A 27,668-nucleotide genomic window follows, 5' to 3' on the forward strand; every position below is an offset into this window, starting at 1 on the left:
ATTGATGGGCCTTATCTCAATTTCTAATTCTTTGCTCTTAGAAAAGACTTGTTGTAAATATTTATATATATATAGGTTCTTTTAAAACATTTCTTTGGGATTCATGACTAATAGTGGTATTATGTGATGTGTGATATAGTGATATGAATGAATTTATAATCTTTGGGCATAGATAATATCTTTTGATTATTTACCAATTGGTAGACAACACTTTTTTTTTATATAAATTTGACTAAGTTCCACATAAATTTGAAAAATGGGGCATTCATCAGAGAAATTTGCTTCAAAATTCTTTTTATTATTACTATTGCTAACTGATTTGATACTGTTTGTTTTATCTCTTTCCTTTTACTCTCTCCTCTTGCTTCTGACCAGCCCCTCTCCCAATGTGTCCTCTCTTTTATTACCTTTCCTCCTTCTCTTATCCTCTTCTCCTCCTAATTTCCTACAAGAGAAGATAGATTTCTGTACTCATAATGTGTATGTTATTTTCTCTTTAAACCAATTCTGATGAGAATAAGGTTCACTTACTCTACCTCCCCCACTTTTCCTCCACTGTAAAAGCTTTTTCTTGCCTCTTTTATGGGAAGTAATTTACACCATTCCACTTCTCCCTTTCCCTTTCTCACAGTACATTCCTTCTTCACACTTTTATTTTATTTGTTAGATATTATCCCTTCATATTCAACTCACACCTGTGCCCTCTGTCTATATATATATATGTGTGTGTGTATATATATATATATATATTTTTTTTTTCTAACTGCCATAATAAAAAGTAAGTTTTGTGAGTTACAAGTATCATCTTCCCATATAGGAAAATCCCATATAGGACTTGTTAAGTCCCTTATGAAAATCTTACATTTAGGCTAAAATTTGAATGTTTATTATAAGATATGATTAGACAATAATTTATGTGAAAAAGATCTGTGGTTTTTAGTTGACTGCAAGTTCAATATGAATCAAAAGTATGATGAAGCAGCCCCCGCCTAAAAATTTTTTTTTTAATCCTAATATTATCTCAGGTTTCATTAAAAGAAATAGTGTCCAGAGTGATGGTGATAGAAGTCTTCTGAAACTTATCCATTCATATCACATCTGGAATACTTCATTCAATTTTGTTTACTATTTTTGAAGAATGACACTAACAAGCTAGAGCATTGAGAAGAGCTCCCCAAGATTTTGAGGTAACTAAAAATTATGCAATAAGAGGAGTTGGTGAAGAAAAGTATTAGAGATTCTCATCCAGGCAAGGGGAAAATTTGAGGGACACAAAAATTGTCTTTGGGTAGGATGCAAGCTCTTTGAGAACTGGTACTATTTTCAATTTTGCTTTAGTATCCTGAATACCTAGCACATTATTTAATACACAGTTAAGTATTTAATTGAATGGAATTGAAAATAATTATTTGAAAAGGTTTAATTGAATCGAATTGAAAACAATTATTTGAAAAGGTTCAAACTATCCAAGTGTAATTAAAAATATTCAGGAACAATATATAAAAATTACAAGGAGGCAGATTTTACCTTGCTATAAGGAAAAACTTCCAGAGAATAAGAATTGTTGAAAGTGGGATGAATTGCTTTGGAAGACCTTTAAGCAGAGACTGCATGACCTTTTATCTGGGGTGTTGCAGAGGTAATTCCTGTTGGACTAGATGCTTTTCAGATTTCTTCCAATTCTGAGATTTTTTTTATTTGAGTTTCTCTTTAGCTTGGGGCTTAAGAAGAATGAACTTTGTAACTACCAAAATTAACAACAGGGATAGCAGATTCTGGTGCCAATCTAAAAGGGAAGCAAGGATGAATACATCCAATTGCTAGATTTATGCATTTTTAAAATTAAACTTTTTTTCTCAATGAATAAGCTTCTATTTTCCTTCTCTCTTAACTCTTCCTACCTTACTGAAGGAAAAAAAGAAAAAGAAAACCTTTGTAAAAATCTAGTCAGGCAAAACAGATTCCTACACTAACCATGTTAAAAACTATACCATTCTTCACTCTGAGTTGACTGCTTCTTTTACAGAAGATGGATAATAATTTTTACCTCAGGTTTTACAGATTTGTGATTGGCTATTATATTGATCAGAATTCTCAAGGCTTTCAAAAGTATTCATTTTAAATAATGTTGATATTGTATAAATCTATTTTTCTTTTTGCTCACTGTACTTTGCATCAGTTCATATAAGTCTTCCCAAATTCCTCTGAATTCATCCATTTCATCATTTAAAGCACATCAACATTCCAATGCATTCATATGGAATAATTTTTCAACTGTACAGTATCCCTTTTCATCTCCAGTTCTTTGCTACCACAAAAATTGATGTTAAAATGTTATGTATATGTGTGGGTCTGTGGACGGGTGAGATGTATAAAAATGTATATATATGTTTGTGTGTGCGTGTGTGTAAATGAATGTGTGTATTTATTAAATAATTGCTTAACTATACCCAGTTTGGGGAAGTTGTGAGGTGGGGAGGCCTAAATGGAGAAAAAAACAACAAAGTAAAAAAAAGAAGAAGAAAGTACACAGCAGAGAACAAAAGAATAATCAACAAGAAAGTAAAGATGGACACTCATGAATATAATTTCTTTTACTATTGTATATCCTTTCTTGAACTGAAAATTGTTATATTTTGAATCTTCCCTGACATTCTGCTGTGCACATAACAAAGTTCTCCTTTGTTTTATTTTATTTTTACTTTCTTTCTCTTTTCTATTAAATTAAAAAATAATAAAAAAACTAAGATATGACTTTATGATTCAAATATGTTTCTTATAACATATTGCTGCCTTCCAACTTTTAATTCATTCTGCTTTTCTCTTTCTTTTTTATAGAAAAGTTCTGCTCATTCATATTCATGCTATTTCCTGCTTCCTCTTCTCTGTTCTATATTTCTTGCCTTTCCCCTTTACAAAAAAATGAAAAAGGGAATTTGTGTAAGATTTGTAATAATCTAGATATCATACAATGTGTTTCCATTCCATTGTCCCATCCTGATCAAAGATTATTACTTATTCTTTCTTTTTAATCTTCACTTCATGCTTTTCCCACCTGTACTTCCTTAAGCCTCCTTCTTCCCCCTGCCCTCTCCTCCGCATCACATTCCAGACTCTGTAGTCTATTTTATTTATGACTATGATAAGGTCTAGATTTAGGGAATCAAAATGAGATTAGGGTTTTTGGTGGTCAGGGAGTTAAATGATAAGGTATAGTGGCAGGTTTGGGGTTCAGGGAATCAAATGGAGAAGTCTAGCTCCCCTATACCACCTTGGGATTCGGCACAAGGGTTGGGAGTTTTGGGAACTCCCTTCTCAGCGTGCAGAGATTCTCTGTAAAGGAATTTACAGACCCGAAAACTTAGATTAATAAAAGAAGTTTAATTACAGGGATTGGGAAGTAAGGTTAGAAATCCTGACAGAGAGGTATAAAGTCTCATTAGGGAAATAAGTGAGGATAAAGAGAGGATAACACTGGAAAAGAACATTATTCCAGCAGGCAGATCTATGGAAAATGGAGTTTTGCATTGAGAATGCAGTTCTCAGTGGACAGAAAGTCCTAGCAGCAAAGGAAGCTGCCAAAGTCCATCTACAAAGTATTTTAGTTGATGGAAGCTATTATATTGAGTGTCTTGGGGAGGGGGGGGGGTTGGGACAGCCCAAGTTGACTCAGCTCCAGCTGGGTTTCTCCTTCAAGGATTTTTAGAGTTTTGGGGTCCCCTCTTCAACTACACCCCTCACTTGTAATGTCTATTTCTTTAACTCCTTTTCATTTCTACCTTGCCTTGCCTATTTTTCATTGGGTTTAATGCATTTCTACATCATGATAAGCAGGTAGCACTATACTGGATAGTGCAATCAGGAAGCCCTGAATTCAAATCCATAGTTAGACACTTACTATTTATATTAATAGCTCTATGATCATGGGCAAAATACTTAAATTGTTTACTTAATGGTAAATAGCAACTAATCTATAATTTATTGTGAGTATCAAATGATGTAATATTTCTAAAAGTGCTTTGTAAAGTACCTGGCACTAAGTCCTATATAAATGCTTATTCCCTTCCTTTTTCCCTATGTGATCCTGGACAAGTCACTTAATCTCTTTTAACCCATTTTTTCATATAGGTCCTAGGGTTGTTGTAAATAAAAATAAAATATTTTTAAGCGCTCTAGAAATAAATTCTAGTGATAATGATGACGTTTACTTTGTTTAACTTTCTTTGTCTGCATTAGATAAACCTTTCAAGAACCCCTATTACATGAGATGGAAATCAATTCCTTTCTTCCCACTATATTATCTAACACTTCCTTCTTTAACTAGATCATCAAAAGAACTCCACAAAATAGCAATCAAATCCTAGGCCTTCTACTTGTCTTATTTAACTTTTTCTCTGATCACACACACACACACACACACACACACACACACACACACACACACCGCTATGTATTCATCTATCTATATCTTCAATGTAAGAGAATTATACAAAAAGAGTCAACAGTCTGGTAAAGAAGAGAAAAAAATACTGATGAAAATAACACCTTAAAAAAAGAATAGGCCAAAAGGTACAAGAGATACAAAAAATAAATAAGGAGAAGGGATGCCTTGTAAAGCTTAATTAGTCAAATGGGAAAAAAGAGGCACAAAAATTCAATAAAGGGAAGAAAGCCTTAAAAAGTACTAAATGGAAATGGATGTGCAAAAGTTCACTGACGGAAATCATTCCTCAAAATTTTGAATTGAGAAAATGGAAGCTAATGAATTTTTTTTTCCCCTGACACAATTGGGGTTAAGTGACTTGCCCAGACTCACAAAGCTAGGAAGTGTTAAGTGTCTGAAACCATATTTGAACTCTGGTCCTCCTGACTTCAGGGCTGGTGCTTTATCTGTACCACCTAGCTGCCCCAGAAGCTAATGAATTTTTAAGTAATCAAAAAAAACAATAAAACAAAATCAAAAAAATGAAAAAATAGAAGACATGAAATATCTCAATGGAAAAACAACTAATCTGGAAAATATATCTATGATACATAACTTAAAATTATTGGACTATCTGAAAGCCTGGATCAAAAAAACCCAAAAAAACAAAACAACATTCTAGATATCATCTTTTAAGTGCTGGGGGGAAATGAAGGAGGTGGGAGAAATTAGTGAATTTTTACTCATCAGAATTGGCTCAAAGAGGGAATAACACATATACTTAATTGTGTATAGAAATCTATTTTACCTTGCAGAAAAGAATAAGGGGAAAGGATAAGAGAAGGGAAGGTAGTGATGAGAGGGCAAAGGATATGGTAGTTAAGAAGGAAAATACTTTTGAAGGGGATATAGTGAAAGGAAAGAGAGAGAATAGAATACATGGGAGGATAGAATGGAGGGAAATATATTTAGCAGTCATAACAATGAAAAAAAATTTGAAGCAAGTTTCTCAGATAAAAACTTCATTTATCAAATATATCAAGAATTGAGTCAAATTTATAAAAACAAAAACCTTCCCCAAAAGATGAATGACTTGACTATTTTCAGCACTACAATGACTCAAGACAACTCTGAAGGACTTATGATGAAAAAATTCCATCCATGCTCAGACAAAGAACTGATGATGTCTGAATATAGATTAAAGCATACTTTTAAAAATTACTTTATTTTTCAAGTTTTTTATAGTCCATGTTTTCTTATATAACATAATTAATATGGATAACATGTATTGTATAACACAACTAACATGTATAACATATATTGAATTGCTTACTTTTCACTGAAGGGGGTAAAGGCAGAGAAAGGGAGAGAATTTATAATACAAATTTTTTTTTGTGTTGTTGGTTTACATCCTTTGTCATTTTATTTTTTTATTATAGCTTATTGCCCATTGCCAAACCTTTTGTTCCAATTTTCCCCTCCTTCCCCCCACCACCTCCCCCAGATGGCAATTGATCAATACATGTTAAATATGTTAAAGTATAAATTAAACACAATGTAAGTATACATGTCCAAACATTTATTTTACTGTACAAAAAAGAATTGGACTTTGAAATAGTGTACAATTAGCCTGTGAAGGAAATCAAAAATGCAGGCGGATGAAAATATAAGGTTTGGGAATTCTATGTAGTGGTTCATAGTCATCTCCCAGAGTTCTTTTGTTGGGGGTAACTGGTTCAATTCATTACTGCTCTGTTGGAATTGATTTGGTTCATCTCATTGCTGAAGATGGCCACATCCATCAGAATTGATCATCATATAGCATTGTTGAAATATAATACAAACTTTTAAAACAAATGTTTAAAAAAAAACTTTTTATATGTAATTGGGGAAAAATAAAACGTTAAGAATTTTTTAAAAATTATCTTCATACAGTCCACTCCTATTGATCAAACATAAATACCTATGTTTCTCTCGATTCCTAGATATCCATTTGAAAATATTTATTCAATTCTGATGTTTCCATCAAGAATTCTTGGAAATATTTATTTCATCAAAGATTGCATACTCACTTTTGTCAAATAGGTTATTCTTGATTGTGAGAATTTCTCTTTTGCCTTTTGGAATATAATTTTCTCAAACCTTCCTTTCCTTTATAATTCCAGTTATTAATTTTTGAATGATTTTGAGTATTATTCCTTGGTACTTAATTTTTTTTGCCTGCTATACATATTTTTTTTCTGACTTTGAAATTCTAATCTTGTGTGAAGATCAGAATACAGAGAACAGACTAGATTGAAACTAATCTCATCAATCTCTATTTTGAGCTGTGGCTATCTTCTCTGTGTAGTTGTACTGGGACAGCAATTAATAACTATTGAAAATATGTTTTATTTTTCATTGTTTAGATGATTATATTATTAACTGTGAGAAGAAATATTTTACAAATGGCATGGTAGTATTTAATGGGAAGGTTTAGAGTGATAGTAAGAAAGAATATTTTCATTATTTTGGACGCTAACTCTTTCAGAATAAAAATGTGTATAAATATTGCTCCCCATATTCTCCTTAGATAATTGAAAAATGAAATGGTTACAGAATTGGAATAACAATCATCTTACTGCTAGGAATCTACTCATGTGGTTTGATCTGTTAGGTATCCACTACATAAACAAGTTGAAAGAGCTCTTATCTTTATTTCAAAGTAGCACAGAGGCCTGGAATTTTCCTCCATTAGAATATTATTCTTCAGAAGTAATATCACAAATGGGACAAATGAAAAAAAATAAGACTTAGTTTTAGAAATGTATGCAAACCACCTTGGAAGACTGGTACCAACAAGCCACATAAACAAAAATAAGGAAACATATAGAGAAGACAAATCACCAGTCATATGTCACATAGGAAGTATTGCCAAAGACTGAAAGAAAAGGAAGTTAAAAATTTTCCATTCTGACATTCATAACTATTCCTTGAAGCAGCTATAATCTTTTTTCCTAAGTAATAATACCTTTTAATTTTCAAAATATATGCAAGGACAGTTTTCAACATTCACACTTGCAAAATCTTGTATTCCAAATTTCTCTCCTTTCCTTTCCTTCATCCTCTTCCCCTACACAGCAAGTAATCCAATATAGGTTAAACATGTACAATTCTTCTAAACATATTTCCACATTTATCATGTTGTATATGAAAAATTAGATCAAAGAGGAAAAAAAAATCCTCTATCTGGAAGTACATGACTCTCTCCATTACAAGTCTATTGGAATTGGCCCGAGTCACTTCATTGTTGAAAAGGGTCAAGTTCATCACAGTTAATCATCACATAATTTTGCTGAAAAGCAGCTATAACTTGAGAAATATAAAGACCTTTTTATTTGAGTCCTTTAGCCCATTTGCTCTTATATACAACTTGTTAGACCAGTTTATTAGAAACCTTTGAATCTCTGGGACACAATTTTGGTTAAACTCAAACACAGAATTTTATATTTGGAATTGCTTTTAGACAACAACTAGCTCAACTTTCTCAGTTTTTAAATTAGGAAAGTGAGGTTCAAGTAGGTGAGATTATTTTCCCAAAGGCACTAAGTGTTAGAGGCCAAATCTTTTGACTCCAATTCTAATGCTCTTTGTATTACTGTTTCTCAAAGGTCAGGATTTCTGAAATACATAATATCAATCAATCAATAAACAACGTGCTAGACACTGTGCTTGGCACTAGGGATATGAAGACAAAAACACAGACATCTCTGACTTCTAAGATACAAACTATACACAAAACAGACACAAGATAAATATGAGATGAGTGGAAGATGAAGTATGATCTGAAGAAAATGGAAAAAGCCTCTTGTAGGTGGAGGTGATTGAGCTGAGATTTAAAGGTGACTTTTAGGAGACAAAGATGAAGGAGCACATTTGAGGCAAGGCACAACTGTGCTAATTGAGAAGAGACAAAGATAGTAGATGAAATATTGTGTCAGACAAGTGTCTGTGAAAAGAAGTGATATAAAATAGTCTGTAAATGTAGGATATACATAAAATTATGAAGGGCTTTAATTACCAGAGGAGGAATTTAGAGCTTAATGTGTAGGGGAGGTCTGTGTTTTAGGAGTATCAGTTTGACAAGTACATAGAGAATAAATTGTTAAGGACAGAAACTTGAGACAGAGAAATCAGTTAGGAAGTTATTCCAATACAGATTAAGAGCAAGGTTAAGAGGTCCTGAAAGAGGGTGGGGCTACTGAGTGGAAAGAAGATAGATAAGAGATGTTGCAAAGTTAGAATCAGCATTATTTGATGAATTTCTGAGAAACAGGCCTTGAGGGAGATTAAGGAAGCAAGTATGATCCCAAGGTTTTAAATATGAGAGACTGGAAGGATGGTGTTAGTTTTGAAGAAATAAAGAAAGGTAGAAAAAGGGTGGGTTTTGAGAGAAAGCTAATATCTTCTTTTTATTATTATCATTAAAACTTTTTATTTTCAAAACATATTTTCAATATTCATCTTTGCAAAACCTTGTGTTCTAAATTTTTTCACTCCCTTTTCCCCATCCCCTCCTCAAAATAGCAAGTAATACGTTAAACATGTGAGTTCTTTTACACATATTCCCACAAGTATGCTGCACAAAAAAAAAAATAAGATCAAAAAGGAAAAAAAAAAACCCGAGAAAGAGTGAAATGCAAGCAAACAATAACAACAAAAAGTTAAAATACTATATTGTGATCCACATTCAATTCTCACAGTCCTCTCTTTGAGTGCAAATGGCTCTCTCCACCACAAGACCATTCATTGGAAATGGCCTGAATCATCTCATTGTTGAAAAGAGCCACATCTATCAGAATTGATCATTTTATAATATTGCTGTTGCCGTGTACAAAGATCTCCTGATTCTGCTCACTTCACTCAGCTGTAAGTCTTTCTAGGTCTTTCTGAAATCATCCTCCTGATCGTTTTTTACAGAACAATAATATTCCATAACATTCATTTATCATAGCTTATTTAATCATTCCCCAACTGATGGGCATCCACTCATTTTGCAGTTCCTTATAAAACTACAGAAAGGACCGCTACAAACAATTTTGCACATGTGGGTCATTTTCCCTTTTTTATGATCCCTTTGGGATGTCAGGCCTAGTAGAGAGAGTGCTGGGATCAAAGGGTATACACAGTTTAATAGCCCTTTGGGCATGGTTTCAAATTGCTCTCCAGAATGGTTAAATCAATTCACAACTCCACTGACAATGTATTAGTATCTCAGTTTTTCCACATCCCCTCCAAGAGCTAATAACTTCTTTGGGGGTCATGGTGCATCTGATGTATAAACATATCTTCTAATTCAAAATGTCCAATAAATAGCTGATGATAAGAAATCAAAACTCAGAAGAGAGGCTACAGATGGATATATATATACTGCAGGAACATCTATTGGAGCTGATGAGATCACCAAGAAAAGGAATATCAAAGAAGATAACTCAGGAATTTTTGTAAAATATCCATAGGGAACAGGAATAGAGATTGTATCTATGGTTTCATTGGCATAGTAATTCTCAAATAAGGAAATTCTCTTTACCAATGTAAATTGCTATATTGTCTGAAAACTTGTTAGTTTAGGGGATATCCAGAACATTGAGAAGTTGAGGGGAATAAGGAAGAAACATAACTCAAAAAATGCTATTGATTGGGATGGAGCCAAGACAACAGGATGAAAACTAGCATTTCTGCTTAGTTCTTCTAAGGCCCACACTCCCAATATTAACATTGAAAATGTGCCAAATGAAATTCTAATGGGGAATGACAAGAATAAATCACAATTAATTATTTTCAGGTAAGAACAGATTAAGAATAAAGTAGGGACTTTGTTCTTACCTTTAGTCCCACATGTAAGTTTACAGTGGAGTAAACCAGAGCAGGAAACCACACCTAAAGGGGAAGCTAGCAGTTCAGTAGCTCTGAATCTGTAGAACTTCCCACCAAGCTATCTGTGGAAACTCAATCACATATAAGACAACAGTCTAAAATCAGATCAAGGATTTGCAGAGTACAAACCAGCAGAGCAGTGAGCATATCTCTCTCTAGACCACATTACTTTGAAAGCCCTAAAATCTTACAGGGACCACAAATGAGTTGTAAAAGCAGCAGAAAGCCATTAAAGATAGAAGATAAGGACATTTCCCCTCCATTCCTTACCAATCTCCACTCCCAAGGTGAGCAGACCTCAATAAGACATTAAGTCCAAAATCAGTAAGTTGGCTGGAAAAAAGGACAAACAACAAATAGAAACCTGAACATAAAAAGTTACCATGAGGATGAGGAAACTTAAAAATATCTACAAGCAGCGTATGGAACCAAGATGGACAAGTGAAGCCAGGAGGCTGCTCAAACTTTTCCAGTTTGCCTTAAAAACCATAAGAAAGCAAGCCTCTGAGCAGAATCTGATGGAATGAAACCATATCTCAAGATAAATTGGAAAAACTTTAAGGAAGGTCATTCTCGCTGGTGTAAAAGGGGTGTTCATTGCAGCTCAGAGTCTGGGAAAGGCAGTAAGAGGATCTTAATGATAGCAGATCAGCAACTGACACTTAGTCCTAGCTCAATAGTAAAGCGAACCAGTAGGGCAGTCCCCAGACCCAGCACAGAAGAAAAATTCTGAGAAACCAGGCTATTTACTAGAAAGAGCAGATAAAGCTGCCCTCTGCAAACACCAGGGATGCCTGTGCTTAAAGCCAAGGCTCAGAGCTGCACAGAAAGCTTGGGTCAATATTCCCTTCACCCCAGGAGCAGAGCTTGACCTTGAAAGTAAAAAAAAAAAAAAAAAAGAGGAAATACCAAAAAAAGGGAAAGAAAATGAGCAAGAAACAGAAAGGAATCGTGACCACAGAAAACAACTATGGTGACAAAGCCAAAACATCAACTCAGACGAGGACAAAATGTCCACAGACGAAATATCAAAAAGTGATATGAACTGGTCTCAAGTCCAAAGAGATGTATTGGAAGCACTCATAAAACACTTTAAAAGGCAAATAAGAGAGGGAGAAGAAAAAATGAGAAAATAAATAAGGTATACAAGAGAGAGTCAATAGTTTAGAAAAGGAAAGCAATTCTTAAAAAAATAGAATTGGCCAAATGCAATAAAAAAATCCACTGCAGAAAACACCACCTTTAAACATAGAATTAATCTTTGTAAAAAGAGATAAAAAAGCTACCTGAAGGAAATCACACATTAAAAACTAGAATAGGGCAAATGAAAGTTAATGTCTCTATGAGACATAAAGAATCAGTCAAACAAACTTAAAAGAATAAAAAAAGGAAGAAAATGTAAAATACTTCATTGGAAAAACAGTTGACCTGAAAAATAAATCCAGAAGAGACAATTTATAAATTATTAGTCTACTTGAAGGCCATGACTAAAAATAGAGTTTGGATAACATTCTTCAAGCAATCATCAAGGAAAACTTCCCTGATACTTTTAAAAAAACAGAGGGGAAATAGTCATTAAAAGAATCAATTGATCACCTTCAAAAAAAGGTATTCCACAAAGAAAACTCCAAGAAACATCGCTGCAAAATTCCAGGATCACAATTACAAGGAAAAAATACTTCAAGTTGCCAGACAAAAACAATTCAAATATTAAGGAATAACAGTCAGGATTATCCAGAATCTGGCAGTTTCTATAATAAAGGATTGAAGGGCCTGGAATATGATATTCTGGAAGGTAAAGGATCAGGGTTGCAATCAAAACTTAACTACCCAGGGAGACCAAGTATTATTTTTCAGGTGAAGTGATAGATCTTCAATGACATAAAAGACTTTCAATCATTTCTACTGAAAAAACAGAACTAAACAGAAAATATAATCTTCAAACACAGTATCCAAGAGAAGCATAGAAAGGCAAATAGGAGGAAAATATGTACTATTTAAAGGTTCAACTGTTTACATACCTAGATAGGAAAATGCTATCTGTAATTCTTGAGAACTGTATCTGTCATTGGGTAGTTAGAGGTGGACATGGATGGAGGTTGTGGTTGTGAATGGACTCTGATATAGTGATAACAAAGAAAAAGACATTAAGGGTAGGAGAAGGATTGTACTGGGAGAAGAGTAAAGGGGAGGTATAATGGGACAAATTAGATCACATGAAGAAGTGCAAGGGAAAGAGGGAAGGAGGATAAATATTATCTAAAGCTTGATCTCAGTTTTGGCTCAAAGAGAGAATAACTTAATCATTCAGTTGAGTATAGAAATTTATTTAATTCTATAAAGAAGTAGGAGGAGAAAGGAAAAAAAAAGGGAGGGACTAGATATAAGGGAGAACAGATATACTAAAGAAAAAAGTAAGAGGGGGGTAATAGAAGATAAAATAATGGGTGTGGTGGGTTAAAAAAAACAAATCACTACTAAGGACAGAGTGGATAGAAAGAACAAAAGTATCTACAGCAGAGAAAATAAGATGAAGGGAAATACAAAGTTGGTATTCATAACTGTGAATGTGATTGAAATGAACTCAGCCATAAAACTGAAGTAAATAGCAAAGTGTATTGTTGTTTACAAGAGACACATTTGACACAGAGAGAAACATACATGGTAAAGGTAAAAGGCTGCAACAAAATTTATTATGCTTTAGCTGAAGTAAAAAAAGCAGGAGTAGCAATTCTGATCTCAGATAAAGCAAAAGTAAAAACATATCTAATTAAAAGAAATAAGGATGGAAAATGCAACTTGATAAAGGGTACCATAAACATGAAATAGTAATGATATTAAATATATATGCACCAAGTAGTAGAGCATTCAAATTCTTAGACAAGTTACTAAGCCAATTACAGGAAGAAATAGACAACAAAACTATATTAGTGGGGAACCTCTACTATCCTCTCTCAGAATCAGATAAATCTACAAAATAAATAAGAAAGAATCTAGGGAGGGTAATAGGATCCTAGACAATCTAGATAAGATAGATCTCTGGAAAAAACTGAATAGAGATAGAAAGGAATACACTTTTTTGTTAGCAGTACATGGCACCTACACAAAAATGATCATTTATTAGGTCATAAAAACATTACAATCAAATGTAGAAATTCAGAAATAGTAAATGCTTCCTTTTTAGATCATAATGCAATAAAAATTATATTCAATAAAGGAGCAGGAAAAGGTAAACTAAAAAGCAATTGGAAATTAAATAATCTAATTGTAACGAATGAGTGGGTAAAACAACGAATCACAAAAACTCCATAATTTCATCCAAAAGAATGACAATAATGAGACAACATACTTAAACCCTATGGGATGCAGCCAAAGCAATTCTTAGAGGAAATTTTATATCTCTAAATAGCTACATGAATAAAACAGAGAAAGAAGAGATCAATGAATTGGGCGTGCAACTAAAAAAAGCCAGAAAAGGAACAAATTAAAAACCTCCAATTAAATACCATATTAGAAATTCTGAAACTCAAAGGAGAGATTAATAAAACTGAAATTAAGAAAACTATTGAACTAATTAATAAAATTAAGAGTTGATTTTATGAAAAAGCAACAAAATAGATAAACCTTTCATTAATTTGATCAGAAAAAAAGAAAAAAAAATCACCAGCAACAAAAATGAAAATGAAGAACTTAACTACCAATGAAAAAGAAATTGAATCAATAATTAGGAACTATTTTGTCCAACTGTATGGCAGCAAATCTGACAATCTGACTGAAATAGATGAACATCTACAAAAATATAAACTGCACTGATTAGCAGAAAATAAAATAAAATACTTCAGTAGTTCCATTTTAGAAAAATAAATTGAACAAGACATTAATGAACTCCCTAAGAAAATCCAGGGTCAGATGGATTTATAAGTGAATTCCATCAAACGTTTAAAGAACAATTAATTCCAATGCTATGTACACTATTTGGAAAAAATGGGTAAAGAAGGTGTACTGCCAAATTCCTTCTATGACACAAATATGGCACTGATATCTAAATCAGGAAGAGCCATAACAGAGAAAGAAATTACAGCTCAATCTCCCTAATGAATATTGATGCAAATATTTTAAATAAAATATTAGCAACGTGATTACAGTAACTTATCAGCAAGAAAGTACACTATGATCAAGTGGGATTTATATCAGGAATGTAAGGCTGGTTCTCTATCAGGAAAACTATTACCATAATCGACCATATCAATAAATAAACCAACAGAAATCATATGAGAATTTCAATAGGTGCAAAAAAGGTACAAAATACAGCATATATTCCTATTAAAACACTGGAGAACATAGGGATTAAAGAACTTTTCCTTAAAATAAGGTATTTTAAGCAGTATTTATCTAAAACCAATGGCAAGCATTATTTGTAATGTAGAGAAACTAGACGCATTCCCAATAAGATCAGGGGTAAAATAAGGATGTCCATTATCACTTCTATTATTCAACATTGTACTAGAAATGTTGGCATTAGCAATAAGAAAAAGAAATTAAGTAAATAGAATAATCAATGAGGAAATAAAACAGTTACTCTTTGAATGTTAGGATTCTTACAAAGTAATAAGTTGGTTATCTAATTTAGAGTCCAGGAGTCCAGAAGATTCACAAGTTCAGTGGAGGAAATTCACAAGTCAGAGCTCCCATAATCCCACTCTTGAAGGAGGAGTCAACCTTTGAGTTCACACCTCTAAAAGAGCATATAAAAGGACAAGCCTCAGCCAGGAGTCAGTTGGGGATATTGAGAAGCTAGGATTTAGTTGGGCAGAATGAAGAATTCAGGAGAAGAAAGGCTGAAGCTGGAAGAGGCAAAGGACTAGCAACAGGATCTCTTGGAATTAAGGAGAGAGACAGGCCTCTAAGAAAACTAACTGGGCTATTTTGAAGGAGACAATAAAGGACTGGCTTGCATTTGAGGTGATTATTGATCTGAACCAAAATGAAGGCTGCCTCCAGAAGTCCCCCAAGAAACCTGCTCCCAGAGAATGATTATATTTTAGAGAAGAGAACACTACATTTGAAGATATGATATTTTTAGAGAATCCCAGAAAATCATCTAAAAATCTGTTCAAAATAATTAACAGCTTTAGCAAAGCTACAGGATATAAAATAAATGTTACAGGACCTTCAGCATTTCTATATATAACTGACAAAGCCTAGCAGAGACAGAAAGAGAGATTGCATTTAAAATAACTGTAGACAATATAAAATATCTGGGTATCTACCTACCAAGACAAACCCAAGAACTATATGAACACAATTACAAAATTCTTCTTACACAAATAAAGTCAGATCTAAACAATTGGAAAAATATCAACTGCTCATGGGTAGGACAAGCAAATATAATAAAATTAACAATTCTGCCTAGATTGTTTTACTTGTTTAGTGCCATAACATTCACTAATAACACTTAGAAATAGTCAGCAGACCCTAATGGGATTTGTCACCCATCGATCCCAAAATCAAGTTCTTAAAAGATGTAAAGGTGATTTTGGTTCAAGACTTCATAGCGAGGCTCAGTCCCATTCTGCTTTCTTCTGTTTAACTGGTCTGTAGGTCACCTAATTGTTTACTTGCTTTTAAAAATTGTACTTATTTAAAACTGAAAAGAGTCATTTCAGCATGGAAATCATATGACATAAGAAAAATAAGAACAACTGAGATTTAAGGAGAAACAGAAAATGACTATACTTTATCATTTCAATTTCTACATCCTTCCTAAGTATAACTGCATTTGAAAAAATACTATTATTAAGACTCTCTAAGATATAAGACACAGACACTGGTGAGGATAGTTTAGAAGCCTTTTTTCTACTGCTATAAAAAACCTACTGCAGCTAAAACTACTTTCAATCTTATAAGAGAGATATGAAACTAGAATATTGATGCTTTACAACGCATACATGCACTGTTACTACTCCCTTCCACTTTGTTCAATTGCTTCCAATACCTGGTAACAGGATTCCAGTTCTTTTCCATTGGCTGAGAAGGATATCATGCCTGTGGCCAAGTCAATGAGGCAGCCAATTTCCAAGTCCACATTACTTCGACTTGATCTCTGGGAACTGGTGATTACATCTCCACCCCAAACCATGTAGCAGTTGCTACGCTTTACACTAGGAACCAAAATTGAAAAGAAAAAAAATGAGGATTAAAAGGTACTAAGGCTAGCCTCTAGGATCTAATAATAATCAAATCTGAGTAATGATAATGCCTTGGGTAATATTATTTTACATGTGTATCCAAAAATGATCAACTTGAATAAATTTTCCTAAAAAACCTATCCTTTATATAGTTCAGCAAACATAAATCATTACTCTAAAAATTTGAAATTGATCTATCAGCTATTACCTGAAGAAATGATTTGTAGATATTTGATTTATCATCATAAGAAGGCCATGAGATAAGGTAGAAATGGTGGCATTTACACTTTACAAATGAAAAGAAATGAAGCACCAAAATTATGGACATGCTTAGGGAATGATATAAAGACAATGATATAAAGAATGTTATATCTAGCATTTAGGTCAATGATGCAGGGGAATATGTAGTAATCTTGTCCATATTTTTCTAAGATTTATCCTTATTAAACAAAGCCACAGCACACAGAATTTGTCCTTGGAGATTCTTCTAATTCTTTTGTTGGTATTCTCTTTCTCCATGATGCTCTGGATTAGAATATAGGATGATGAGACTTGTTTCAGGGATATTTAGATTTTAATGAGAAGCTCTTGAAGACCAAAAGTCCTTAAGTATTCAAAGAATTCAATCTCTAACGAGATAAGTTCAAGGCCTAAAGATTGTTGTGACAAGTTTTTGAAGGTTATGTCAATGAAGTCTAAAGCACTATAAAAGCTTCAAGCTTTTTAATCTGGTAACAGATTATATTTACTATTTGAGGACTAATCTCATTTTGGGTGGGGAGGATGGGTAAGAAAGTTTCTTGAATTTTGAAGCAGCATAGATCCTCTTATAGCTGTGGGTCTTTTATATATAGATCAACAGCAGATCAGTCCATGTTTCTTTACCCTAGCCCATTTTTGTTTTGCATCATGAAATTATTGCTACACCCTCCAAAAGTGAACTTTTAGACTAAGCTATTTTATTCTAATTGTTAAGGGTCAATTATAGCTAGTCTGCCTCAGACTTAACTATGCATCCATAACATACCTCTTCCTGTCCTACTGCACCCATAACTTTACTGCCCCGGTCTAATTTCCATGTCTTATGTGGGGAGTTGTAATCATATCTACAAATTGCTTCTGAAGGGAGAATGTCAATTGATTTTCCTATTCTTCCATTCAAAGGGCTCTGTCAGTGGGACACATCAGTTGTGATGGGAGATTTTGGGAGACAGATCATTAGAAGAAGAGATATCTTGGATTCATGAGAGACATTATCTGCACAGACATTTATAGTAATATCTATGCTAGTTAAAACTTGGAGGTGTCCAGTGGAAGTGCTGGGGTTAATCTAAGCTTCCCTGTTAATACCAAACAATACTGAGGCTTGGAAAGTATGAAAATTATTTCTTCCATAATGATGTAGTTGACAGAGATTGAAAAACTTTGCCCACTATCACCCCTTACAACAATCCTATGTGGAAGAATAAGAAAGGTGAATAGCACCTGGAAATTTTCAATGGATTTTCATTCAAATGTTATGGCTGCTACTGATCTCATCAATGTAGTAGATAACCCTCATTAATGTAGCCTAGGTGTTTTGTGAGTGGTAATGGCCTTGGCAAATGTCAATTTTTTTCTACCTGCAACTGCAATTAACTAGGAATAATTTGTCTACACCTGGAATAAGTCTCATATATCTTTACCATCCTTCCCTATTTGCTACCTGAATTCTCCCTTATGCTGCTACCCTTTTGTACAGAGATTTTAAAAAGGTTCACTTCCAGATGCTACTGATGTCTACCACTTCATTGATATCTACCATTTCATAGATGATATAGCACTGACTAGATCAGATGAGGTACGGATGATAGTATGAAGTAAATCTTAGTGTCAACTTAGGCCCTGGAATATACTGTATATAAGAGGCTTAAGACGTCTTAATTATTTTAGTACAGAAAACCTCATCTATGATAAGGATGATAAGTGTTATTATTTGACTGGATGATCTTAGTCCTATTCTCATTTCTACTACTTTCCATCAGGAGATCCATTATGAATTTTGTCTGATATCACTGATGACAAGGATCCAAAAAAACATTTTTTTCCAGTGTCCATTACATTCTTTCTTTCTTTTCTTTCTCCTTCCTTCCTTCTTTTCTTCCTTCCTTTTTTGTTCAGTTTATTTTTAACACATACTAAACTCCTATTCTATTGCTAAGTTTGCTCATCTCTGGTATCAAGTCTATCAAATAAAAGACAAATGGGCCATCTAAGAGGAAGGAGGCCCCCTCAAAGAATTTTAGTACTTTGCTACAAAGGATGGTATTGTTGGAGCCTGCTCCACATAGGCTAGGTAATTTTCTTTTTTCAAGAAAGGCAGTGAAGCTGTTGTAGAGACTTAACTATTTCAAGCATCCAAGACTTGAACTATTGATAGATTCCTGGTTATCTAAGGCTCAAAAAGCATTTAACATAAGGAATTGGGCCTCCTTAGACTTTATATACATTCTCTGCTGGAGTACTAATCAATCGATCAAGTGTGCCACTGTGACATAAGTGGAGGTTATAAGAACTGCCACCACCTGAACAAATACTATATTTACTGTAAAATATCTTTTTAATAATATATTAAGTAAACTTTTTGTTCTTTCCTTTTGAGCTTCAATTAACAGAACTTAAGTAGGGTGTGCTAAAGAATACCAGACTGTTAATGTTATACTTAAAACAATATATCCAGAGCTGAACACAATATTCCAAATGTGGTATACTAGATTTGATACTTGAGTTGATTTATATAGAATATGGATTTTACTATAACTTTATGATCTCTTTTTTTACAAATTGCTGTATAGTTACTTCTACTTATGAAGTTTATTTATTTATGGAACTAAGGTATAAGATATTACATATGTGCTCATTTAATTTAATCTTTTAAATTTGATAAAATATTCTGGTCTTTGATGCTTTTGGTAAGTTGCTTATCTGAGTGAGCTTTGTCAGGTACAAGCTATATGCAAACATGTTATGATATCCATATTCTTTATAAAAACTCAAACAGAAAGGGACTAAGAATATCAATCATCCTCCCATTTCCATCAAAAGAATTCCTACTATGTTGACAATGATTCATTAATGACTATGCTTTGAGTGTGGCTATTTATCAATTCCCAATTCCATTTAATTACACTATCATCTAGTTCATATCTCTCCAACTTGCCTATGGAAACAGCATAAGAAAATCAAAAGTTTTCCTAAAACCTTGGTTGATCTTTATCTATAGAATCTCCTTGATTACCCATCTATTTAGTCTATCAGAAAAGAAAATAATATTTCTTTTTTTATATATACAGTTCAGGTTCAAGTGCTTGAATTGTAGCTAAAGGTGCTTTCTAAAATTCAATATGCCCCTCTTTGGACAAAAAAAATGACCAGCAACAGGAGTTACATCATTGCCTGCTGATTGGATAGTATAAATCAGTTATCAAAGTGAAATCTGTCTATTCAGTGGTCCCACAAGTTTCCTGGGAGTCTATTTTCCAGCACAATGTTGTTGAAATATGTTAACGTTTCATGTTTTAAATATTTGTCAAAATACACTTATGACTCTTTTGTGTTCTAAGAATTTCTTCTGTAGTAAAAGAAAAATGGCCTTTCTATATTTGAAAAACAAATAGGTAAAGACCTATAAAAATACTAAGATGTTAAGGTAAGAAAATATTAAGAATCACCAATTTTAAACCATCCATAGATGTTAACTTAATTACTAGTACTCTAAATATGAGATCTTATTCAACGTCCAGTGAATTGCTATCCTACTAGAAGCATGTAACCATATCAATATTTATACCCTTGTTGTAAATAAAAAAGAAGATATAAAAATATTGTTGCAAAATGAAAAGATAGTTTTTAGGTTCTTCTTAATAAAGCAGATAAAAGAGTTTGTTTCATCTTATCCCCAAAGGCAAAAAGAATATAATTTCAGGGGATATTTGGTCATTTTGATTTGCTATTTTCTTTATTTACATAAGCAAAAAAATCATAAATATGTCATATATTATATAATAAAAACTATTGGAGAAGACAAAGGGGTAGAAAAAGGACTTGATAAAATTTTCCAATGCCATACAACATATAATTAACTATTCAAAGACTTCAATTTAAAGGTGAGCATTAAAGGAAGACAGAAAAAAAATAAGTTGGAAAATTTGGTTCAGGGTTAAGAAACCCAAGAGATTAAAAATTAGAAATGAAAAATAAAAATGAAAGTTTTACTTTGATATAATTACTTTTCATATCACATCCAATTTAGGTGGGGTGAGTCAATGGAAGGAGATGTGAAAGGGAAGAGATTTGTGGAGAAGTCTGTAATAGCCACATGATTTTTGATGAGCGCCCCATTTACCTTTCATGAACTCGGCCTCTTTCATCTCCAAGAGTCACAGTCACTGTGCAGTTTTTATTCAAGTCAAATTTCTCACTATATAAATGGTAGTCTGGTGTCACCCATCCAACCCAGGTATAGGAAGGGTCTTGGCCAGCAAATATGCGCACAGAATAATAGCATTGCTGTGGAGAAAATAAGAAGAGTTAATTAAAAAAAAAAAGCTAAAGCATTGCAGTACAAGTTCTAGAGCACTGACATTGATTGAAAACAAAAGCAATAAAATGGTAAAGTATTTGGGGTTTTTTCTGTAGACTTTTACTATGTGGTGATTAATGTCTCATATTGTATTAGGTGACTGTATATGTGAAATATAGGTTGGCTGGAAAGTGAGGCTTCCTTGTTGTTGACTTCTTGTTCATTCTTCAACAGCTGTTGAAAGTACCATTATTCCCTTCCTTTTGCTATAATATAATAAAGACAAGGAACAGTCATTCAGAATAGTTTTACATATACAGAAGAGACTAGTGACAAAGCACATCATTGTAAAATGCTAAAAAGAATTTTAACATTCATAATGGCTGAAAGGTTTATGTCAGTTTAATGACTGACATAGCTTTTATTCTGGTGTGCTAGATTAACCACAAAGTTACTGAAGAGAAAAAAGCAAAACTCTTAGTCAAACATCAATATTTCCTTTATATGTATGTTCTATCAGAAGTCTTCAAACTTTACTGATGTTAGACTTCTCTCTGCATAATGGTTTCTTGTATAACTTTGGAGAATCTATATTCCTATAATGCAGAGAGGGGAGTGAATTGAATTCCTTTCAAGAGATTTTTTTAAAGCACTGATAACTACCTATGGCAAAAAGTAAGGAATTAAGAGGCATTACTTTACTTTTTCATAACACAGTTATAATATAATTTATAATAAATTATAAAATATGATAAATTATTAATTTATGCATGTTACTATACATGTACATACACATGTCTATATATTTGTGTGTATGTAGTATTTTACATATGCTGAATTAACCCTTATTCTCTGGATTGGCTTCTTATTGCTTCTCCCTACTTAATTACTTTCATCATCTTGATATGGCAGGAGGGTTCTAGGTAACTACATATCAAAGAACAAAGAGAAGAGTTACATGAAATCCTGATTTAGTATGTAAGTCAATGTAAACCTTAATTAGGCAAATATTACTTACTGTTGTTGTATGAGCAACTATTTCTTGTAGCTGTTTCCTGGGGGAAGGAAATAATCATGTTTTAGTTATTCACCAGTTTAGAGAATCCAGTTGATTAACATTCAGTTGACCTTCCTTTAATATTATGTTAAAATTTAGAAAACTGGAACATGACTATTGATAATGTTAGCTAGTCCTTGGACTTTGCTCTAAACATGTCACTGCTCACCTTCCCTCTCTTAACTACCTATGATTTCATAATATCTAGTATATAATGAGTTTCTATAGGAAAATAAAACAAATCAATTAGAGACTTTTTTTTAAAGAAAAATATGCATGACCTTTGTTAAAATGTGCTAATTTTGAGGCAGTATTTCCAATACATCAAGCTGAGTTTAATATTAATGTTTTCTGTCCATGTGTGTCTGTGCTAGGAATTGTTTCTTAGTTTAGCTAAAAAAATGTTTTCTTTGTTGCCCTTTATGAGTACACAGTATCACAAAAGGGCAACAAACATGAGAAACTTACTTGTTATTTTGCTCTAAACAAAAGGGAAATGATTTGGAATAGGTCTAGGAAACGACAAAGAAAAAGTAGAAATCTCACCATAGAAATATCTCTTTATATAGTTTTCAATTAGACCCTAAAAAAAAAAAATCTCTCAAACTTTATACATGTGTGTGTATGTGCGCATGTGTATATGCATTTCTTTCCCTCCATTTCAACATACAATCATACATGCATACATATGCACGTACACTTCCCCCCCATACCTGTTAGAGTAAAGTAAAGGATACATTTTACCTTTTCTGAAAAATGTCACTTTCCAAGCCAGTACTGTGGTGAAAGGAAGAATAGCATTCCACAGGCATGCTCAGGCGACAATAGATCATATCAGCACTACTATTCTGTGTGCCAAATGTCTTATGGGTGACTTTAAGGCATGGTGGAGAATCCATTGTACCATCAATCCTTGTAACCTGAAAATGAAATATTTACAATGGAGCAATTGGGGGTCTGGGACCTTATTTTTTCCTCTCCATTATTCACTATGAGTTTTTCTTTCTTTTAAATGAATTTTTCTTGTTTGCTTATAATTAAGAAGAAATAATGATTCTCCAAATATAACCACTAAAGTCACTGTGACTTTTCATTGTTTTATGAATGTTTCTGATGCAAAGTTTATTTCTGCAGAGTCAAGTAGAAAGAGATGTAAAGTTATTTCCAATCTAGAATCACCCTAAATTATTCTACCTAAAAAATTGAAAGATATTCACCTACGAAGGAACAAACAAATATAATAGGAAACTTTTTATTTTTCTTGACTCTTTCATTTGGCTTCTTATAGAGATGAAGAAATAGATTTAGAACTCTTAGGTAAACATCTACTTATATGTGCACCTCAAATGCAATTTCATATTTATGCCATTAATGTCAAAGCTATGGATAAGCAGCTTATAAAAGATTCATTGAAAGAGCAGACATTTCATGGAAGCAAGGGGAAAAAAACCTAAATTGCATCTTAGAAATATAGAAAAATTAAGCTATGTTTAAGTAATATATTTTAAATCTTGGTATTTTCACCTTCTCTATTCTTAAATAATGATCAGTGAAAGTCTCACAGAGGACAGTTCTGATGAAGATGATGATATAGGATTAGAAGGTTGGGAAACAATGTAAGAAACAATTAAAGAAAAAATGGTATAACTTATAATGAGAGAAAAAAGCTGGAACACTAATAATAAACAATAGTATAGTACAATTGCCTTGGTTCCCTTACCACAAAATTGTGGCACATTTGGGCCAGATGAGAACAATTTAAGGCATAGTTAAATTGGGCAGTTGAGTTGAATTCCCTCATTTTAATTTAAATCAACAAATATTCACCAGAAAGTCTACTGTGTGAAAAGTACTATTTTAAATATTATTTGGGGAGTTTTGCAATTTCTGGAATTTCTATATTTTTGAAATAAAAGGAACTGCAAGGATATATGTCATTCCCTAATTCACATTATCATAGAAAGACATTATCATGGTATGGTAGAAATCACGTTAGGCCCAAAAGTTTGGGTTATAAGCATATAAGGACTAAAAACCACAAAATTATAATACTCAGTCCTGGTATTCTTGTGAGTAATTGATGGTCTTGATTGTTGCATACAACATCACCATGATGGAGCAGACTTAGAGGGGAGAGTTTTATGGGTATAAGTAATCTGTTCACAAGATTGTATAGTTATAGATTAAGATATAGTTTTTCTAAGCTTTAAGATATAGCTTTTATAACTCACATATAATGCTTATAATTGTCACAAAGAGTCAAAAGGAAAAAAGTATAAGGAAAAGTTATAATAATATAATACTTTATGCAAGAAGCTAATTGATGACAGGGATTATTGTCTTGGCACATAATACTCCACTAGGGCTTCCCTTCAATATGTAATCATACCTCTATATGAGCATGATCCTTTGGAACATTGACAAATGTAGGGAGGCGTTTGCTGAACCACATAGCAACATCTCTGTTCATGTTGACAGCAAAAGGCTCAAAACCCTCCTGGAGGCCACACATGGTGTAATACTTGAAGGTACTGGCATCCATCCCAAGATTCATGCGGCCAATCTGAGACAAACCCAGTGAACATATGGGAACAAAACCTATAGAACAGAAAGAAAGTCCAATTTACCCAGCACGATCTATTCTCTTGAGGTTGGTGAGAAAATCTAACCTTTCTACATACTTAATCACAATGGAACCCAGAGAAAAGCTGATGTTTTAGCATTTTAACATTTTCTCCATAACACACAACGTTAACAAAAGAACCAGTGTCTGAGATCAAAATGATTTGGGAAAAGCATTTATCATATAAGTTCTTAGTGATAAAAACAAAGACAAAGTAGAAAGATAAAAGCAAATATAGAAGAAAAAAATTGATTTTTCCTGCTATCTCTTGGGTGGGGGGAGTTATGTAAGGGCTTATTTATGGGAAAAAATATTTTTTCAAAACCATGAAATACTAAATTATAGAAGATGACAAAAAAATTAAGTGAATAGGGTCTTTTCTTTCTAAAGTACAGGTAACATGCATGATGGTATCATCATTAATCTGCTTCTTTATTTGGTTGTAAGGGAAGGGGGAAAGAGATAAGGTATGAGAAAAGTCTTAAGTATCTTACTTTTTCTTCTTGCATCCATCTAATTGTTTCCCCAAGATAGCTTATGAATCCTTACTCACAATCAAAATCACTATTTATATATGACCAATAAAATTCTGTCTGTTTAGCTCTTACTTATGTTAGTAATTGTGGCCAAATAAATAGGTTGTGGAGGGAAAGCAAGAAATATCTGGACACTAGAACAAATTGAATGAAGCATTATGGAGCAGGGAAGAAGAAAATGAAAGGAGGTTTCTTTTCTTTTTTGGGGCTAAAGGAAAATTTATCTTGGGAATATTTAAAGGTAACTTTAAAAAAGCTTCTAGTTCATAAAGAAGACTATTTTTCATTGAAATAAAAATTAAAATATAGCCTTTTCTGGAATAATTTACACATTGTATTGTACCTAAGGCATGCAATTTAAAATTTAAAATTAAATCAAATAGAGCCAGATAAACAAATCACTGCAGAGGGTAGATTGGATACTTTTAGAGATGGAATTATTCCTTCTAGACAACAGGTTCATTTAGAAATAGGTAATGGCAATAGATTGAGTAGGTGAGGTAAAACATTACCATAATTTCTATAAGTGTCCTATGTTGTCAGGAAGGCCTGAGTTCTGCCTCTGACTCATATTAGCTGTATAGTTTATCTACTTAACCACTCCAATGATACCTATCTACATTGGTAAAATTACAAACTACGAGTGAATTGCAAATCTGCATTAACAGAAGGAAATTTCAATTTCCTACCTAGATGAAATCATTGGCTATATTCAAAACAAAACCCTATCCATAGATAATTATAGATTAGTGAGTTAGAAAATCTATTATTGGCTAGGGCACAAACAGATGTTCTAATAGAAGCTGTTACCACAAGCAAATTAAAGGCAAGAGTTTCTGCTAACAGTGGGTAATCCAACTCAATAAAAAAGCAAACCTAGTGGCTTTTTTCCTTTCTTGTCCATTGATATGACTATGGAATAAAAGCAGCAGGGGGCAGAAGGAAAAGTTTTTTTTTTTTTTTTTTTTTTTTTTAAGAAATAGCAAATACAATTAAAAGTATAGTAAAATGTTTCTATCAGCAGAGTTTGCTGGGTGAACTGATAGTGCTAAAGAAAGAAGAGCATGATACTACATGTAATTTCTTTTTTCTAAGGAAATTGGAATGTTTCTCAGGTTATCTCAGCATTACTGAAAATTAAGTGAAGGGTTACATTTTATTAAAGAGAAAATTAATGTGCAAAGGGGCAAAAGGATTTAACCAAGGTCATTATGTAGATTACTGTCAAAGAAGTAAGTAAGAAATATTAGATTTTCTGATAGAAACCTTGTAACAATAAGTTTTCAAGTCATTTGAATTCTATATTCATTCATTCATCCATGCATTATTCTATAACAAAATGACCTTTTCCCAAATTGAACAGCATTTATATCTCTAAAACTAAAGAAAATATTACAAAGCAAAATAGTATCATTCTCAATGAGACAGTGGAGAGGCAAGACATTAAAAAAAAGTTATGGAAGAGAGTAAATAGAAAGAAAATAGCTTATGGAACATTTCTGTGAATGGGGGAATAATACTTGAAAATATTATTAGATGAGCCAAACCAAGTACCTGATTCAGAGCAGAGAGAAAGTAGAATGGGTTCTGGGAAAAAAGACAAGCTTAGATGAGTATACCAGAAGCACAGACTCTTATAGATAGGATCTAAGATCCTATTCTATGTAGGAGGCCAAAGCCATATAGTTCAATCAGTAATTGAAAAGGAATCCTTTCTTCAATATCCCTGATAAGCAGACATCCAGTTTCTTGTTGAAGAATAATGACAGGGAATTCACTTACTGCCTAAGGAACGATCCCTTACACTTTGGGACAACTCTAATTGTTAGGAGTTTTCCTCCTTTAGTTAAGCCAAAATATGCTTCTTTGTAACTTCTCTCCATTGTTCCACAAGCTGCTTCCTAAGAGCAAGTAGAACAATACTAATCTCTTTTCCACAACAAGTCAGCCTTTCAGATATTTGAAGATAGCTACCATGTCTCCCTTAAGCTACCCTGACTCACTTGTCCACATTAAACTAAGTGATTTTTTGACTTCTTGTGCAACGGAGCTTGCCTCTAATGGCAGCATGTCTTTTCAGTCACATTCATTAATTAGGCTCTTTCCACTGGGAAAAGTAGTTGTTTATGACTCTATTTCCATAATTTTGCTTATTCAAGCCATCAAAATGCTATGTATGGTTTTTAGAACATTGATCTCATCTGGGTAATTTCATAAATGAAAGTCAACAAGCATTTATTATGCATCTATGAAATATCAGGGACTGTGCTAATTATCAGTACCCAGCTAAATGCTGAGAATACCAAGACAGGGAAAACCAAAACAAAACAAGTCCCTGCTCTCAAACAATGTGAGGAGGAAAAG

General features: G+C 33.0%; 1 protein-coding gene across 1 annotated transcript in view; it reads right to left on the minus strand.

Annotated features, from left to right (window-relative positions):
- RYR3 (ryanodine receptor 3) overlaps nt 1-27,668 on the minus strand; it is a 438,620-nt gene that overhangs the window by 271,655 nt on the left and 139,297 nt on the right. Inside the window, exons 18-22 of the mRNA XM_051973649.1 lie at nt 24,535-24,743; nt 22,890-23,065; nt 22,107-22,143; nt 20,912-21,075; nt 16,335-16,500 (exon numbers count right to left, since the gene is read on the minus strand). Coding sequence (XP_051829609.1) covers nt 16,335-16,500; nt 20,912-21,075; nt 22,107-22,143; nt 22,890-23,065; nt 24,535-24,743 — 752 coding nt within the window. The remainder of the gene's footprint in view (nt 1-16,334; nt 16,501-20,911; nt 21,076-22,106; nt 22,144-22,889; nt 23,066-24,534; nt 24,744-27,668) is intronic.

This window comes from Antechinus flavipes, chromosome 2 (assembly GCF_016432865.1).
Source record: "Antechinus flavipes isolate AdamAnt ecotype Samford, QLD, Australia chromosome 2, AdamAnt_v2, whole genome shotgun sequence".
In the NCBI taxonomy this organism is placed as follows: Eukaryota; Metazoa; Chordata; class Mammalia; order Dasyuromorphia; family Dasyuridae; genus Antechinus; species Antechinus flavipes.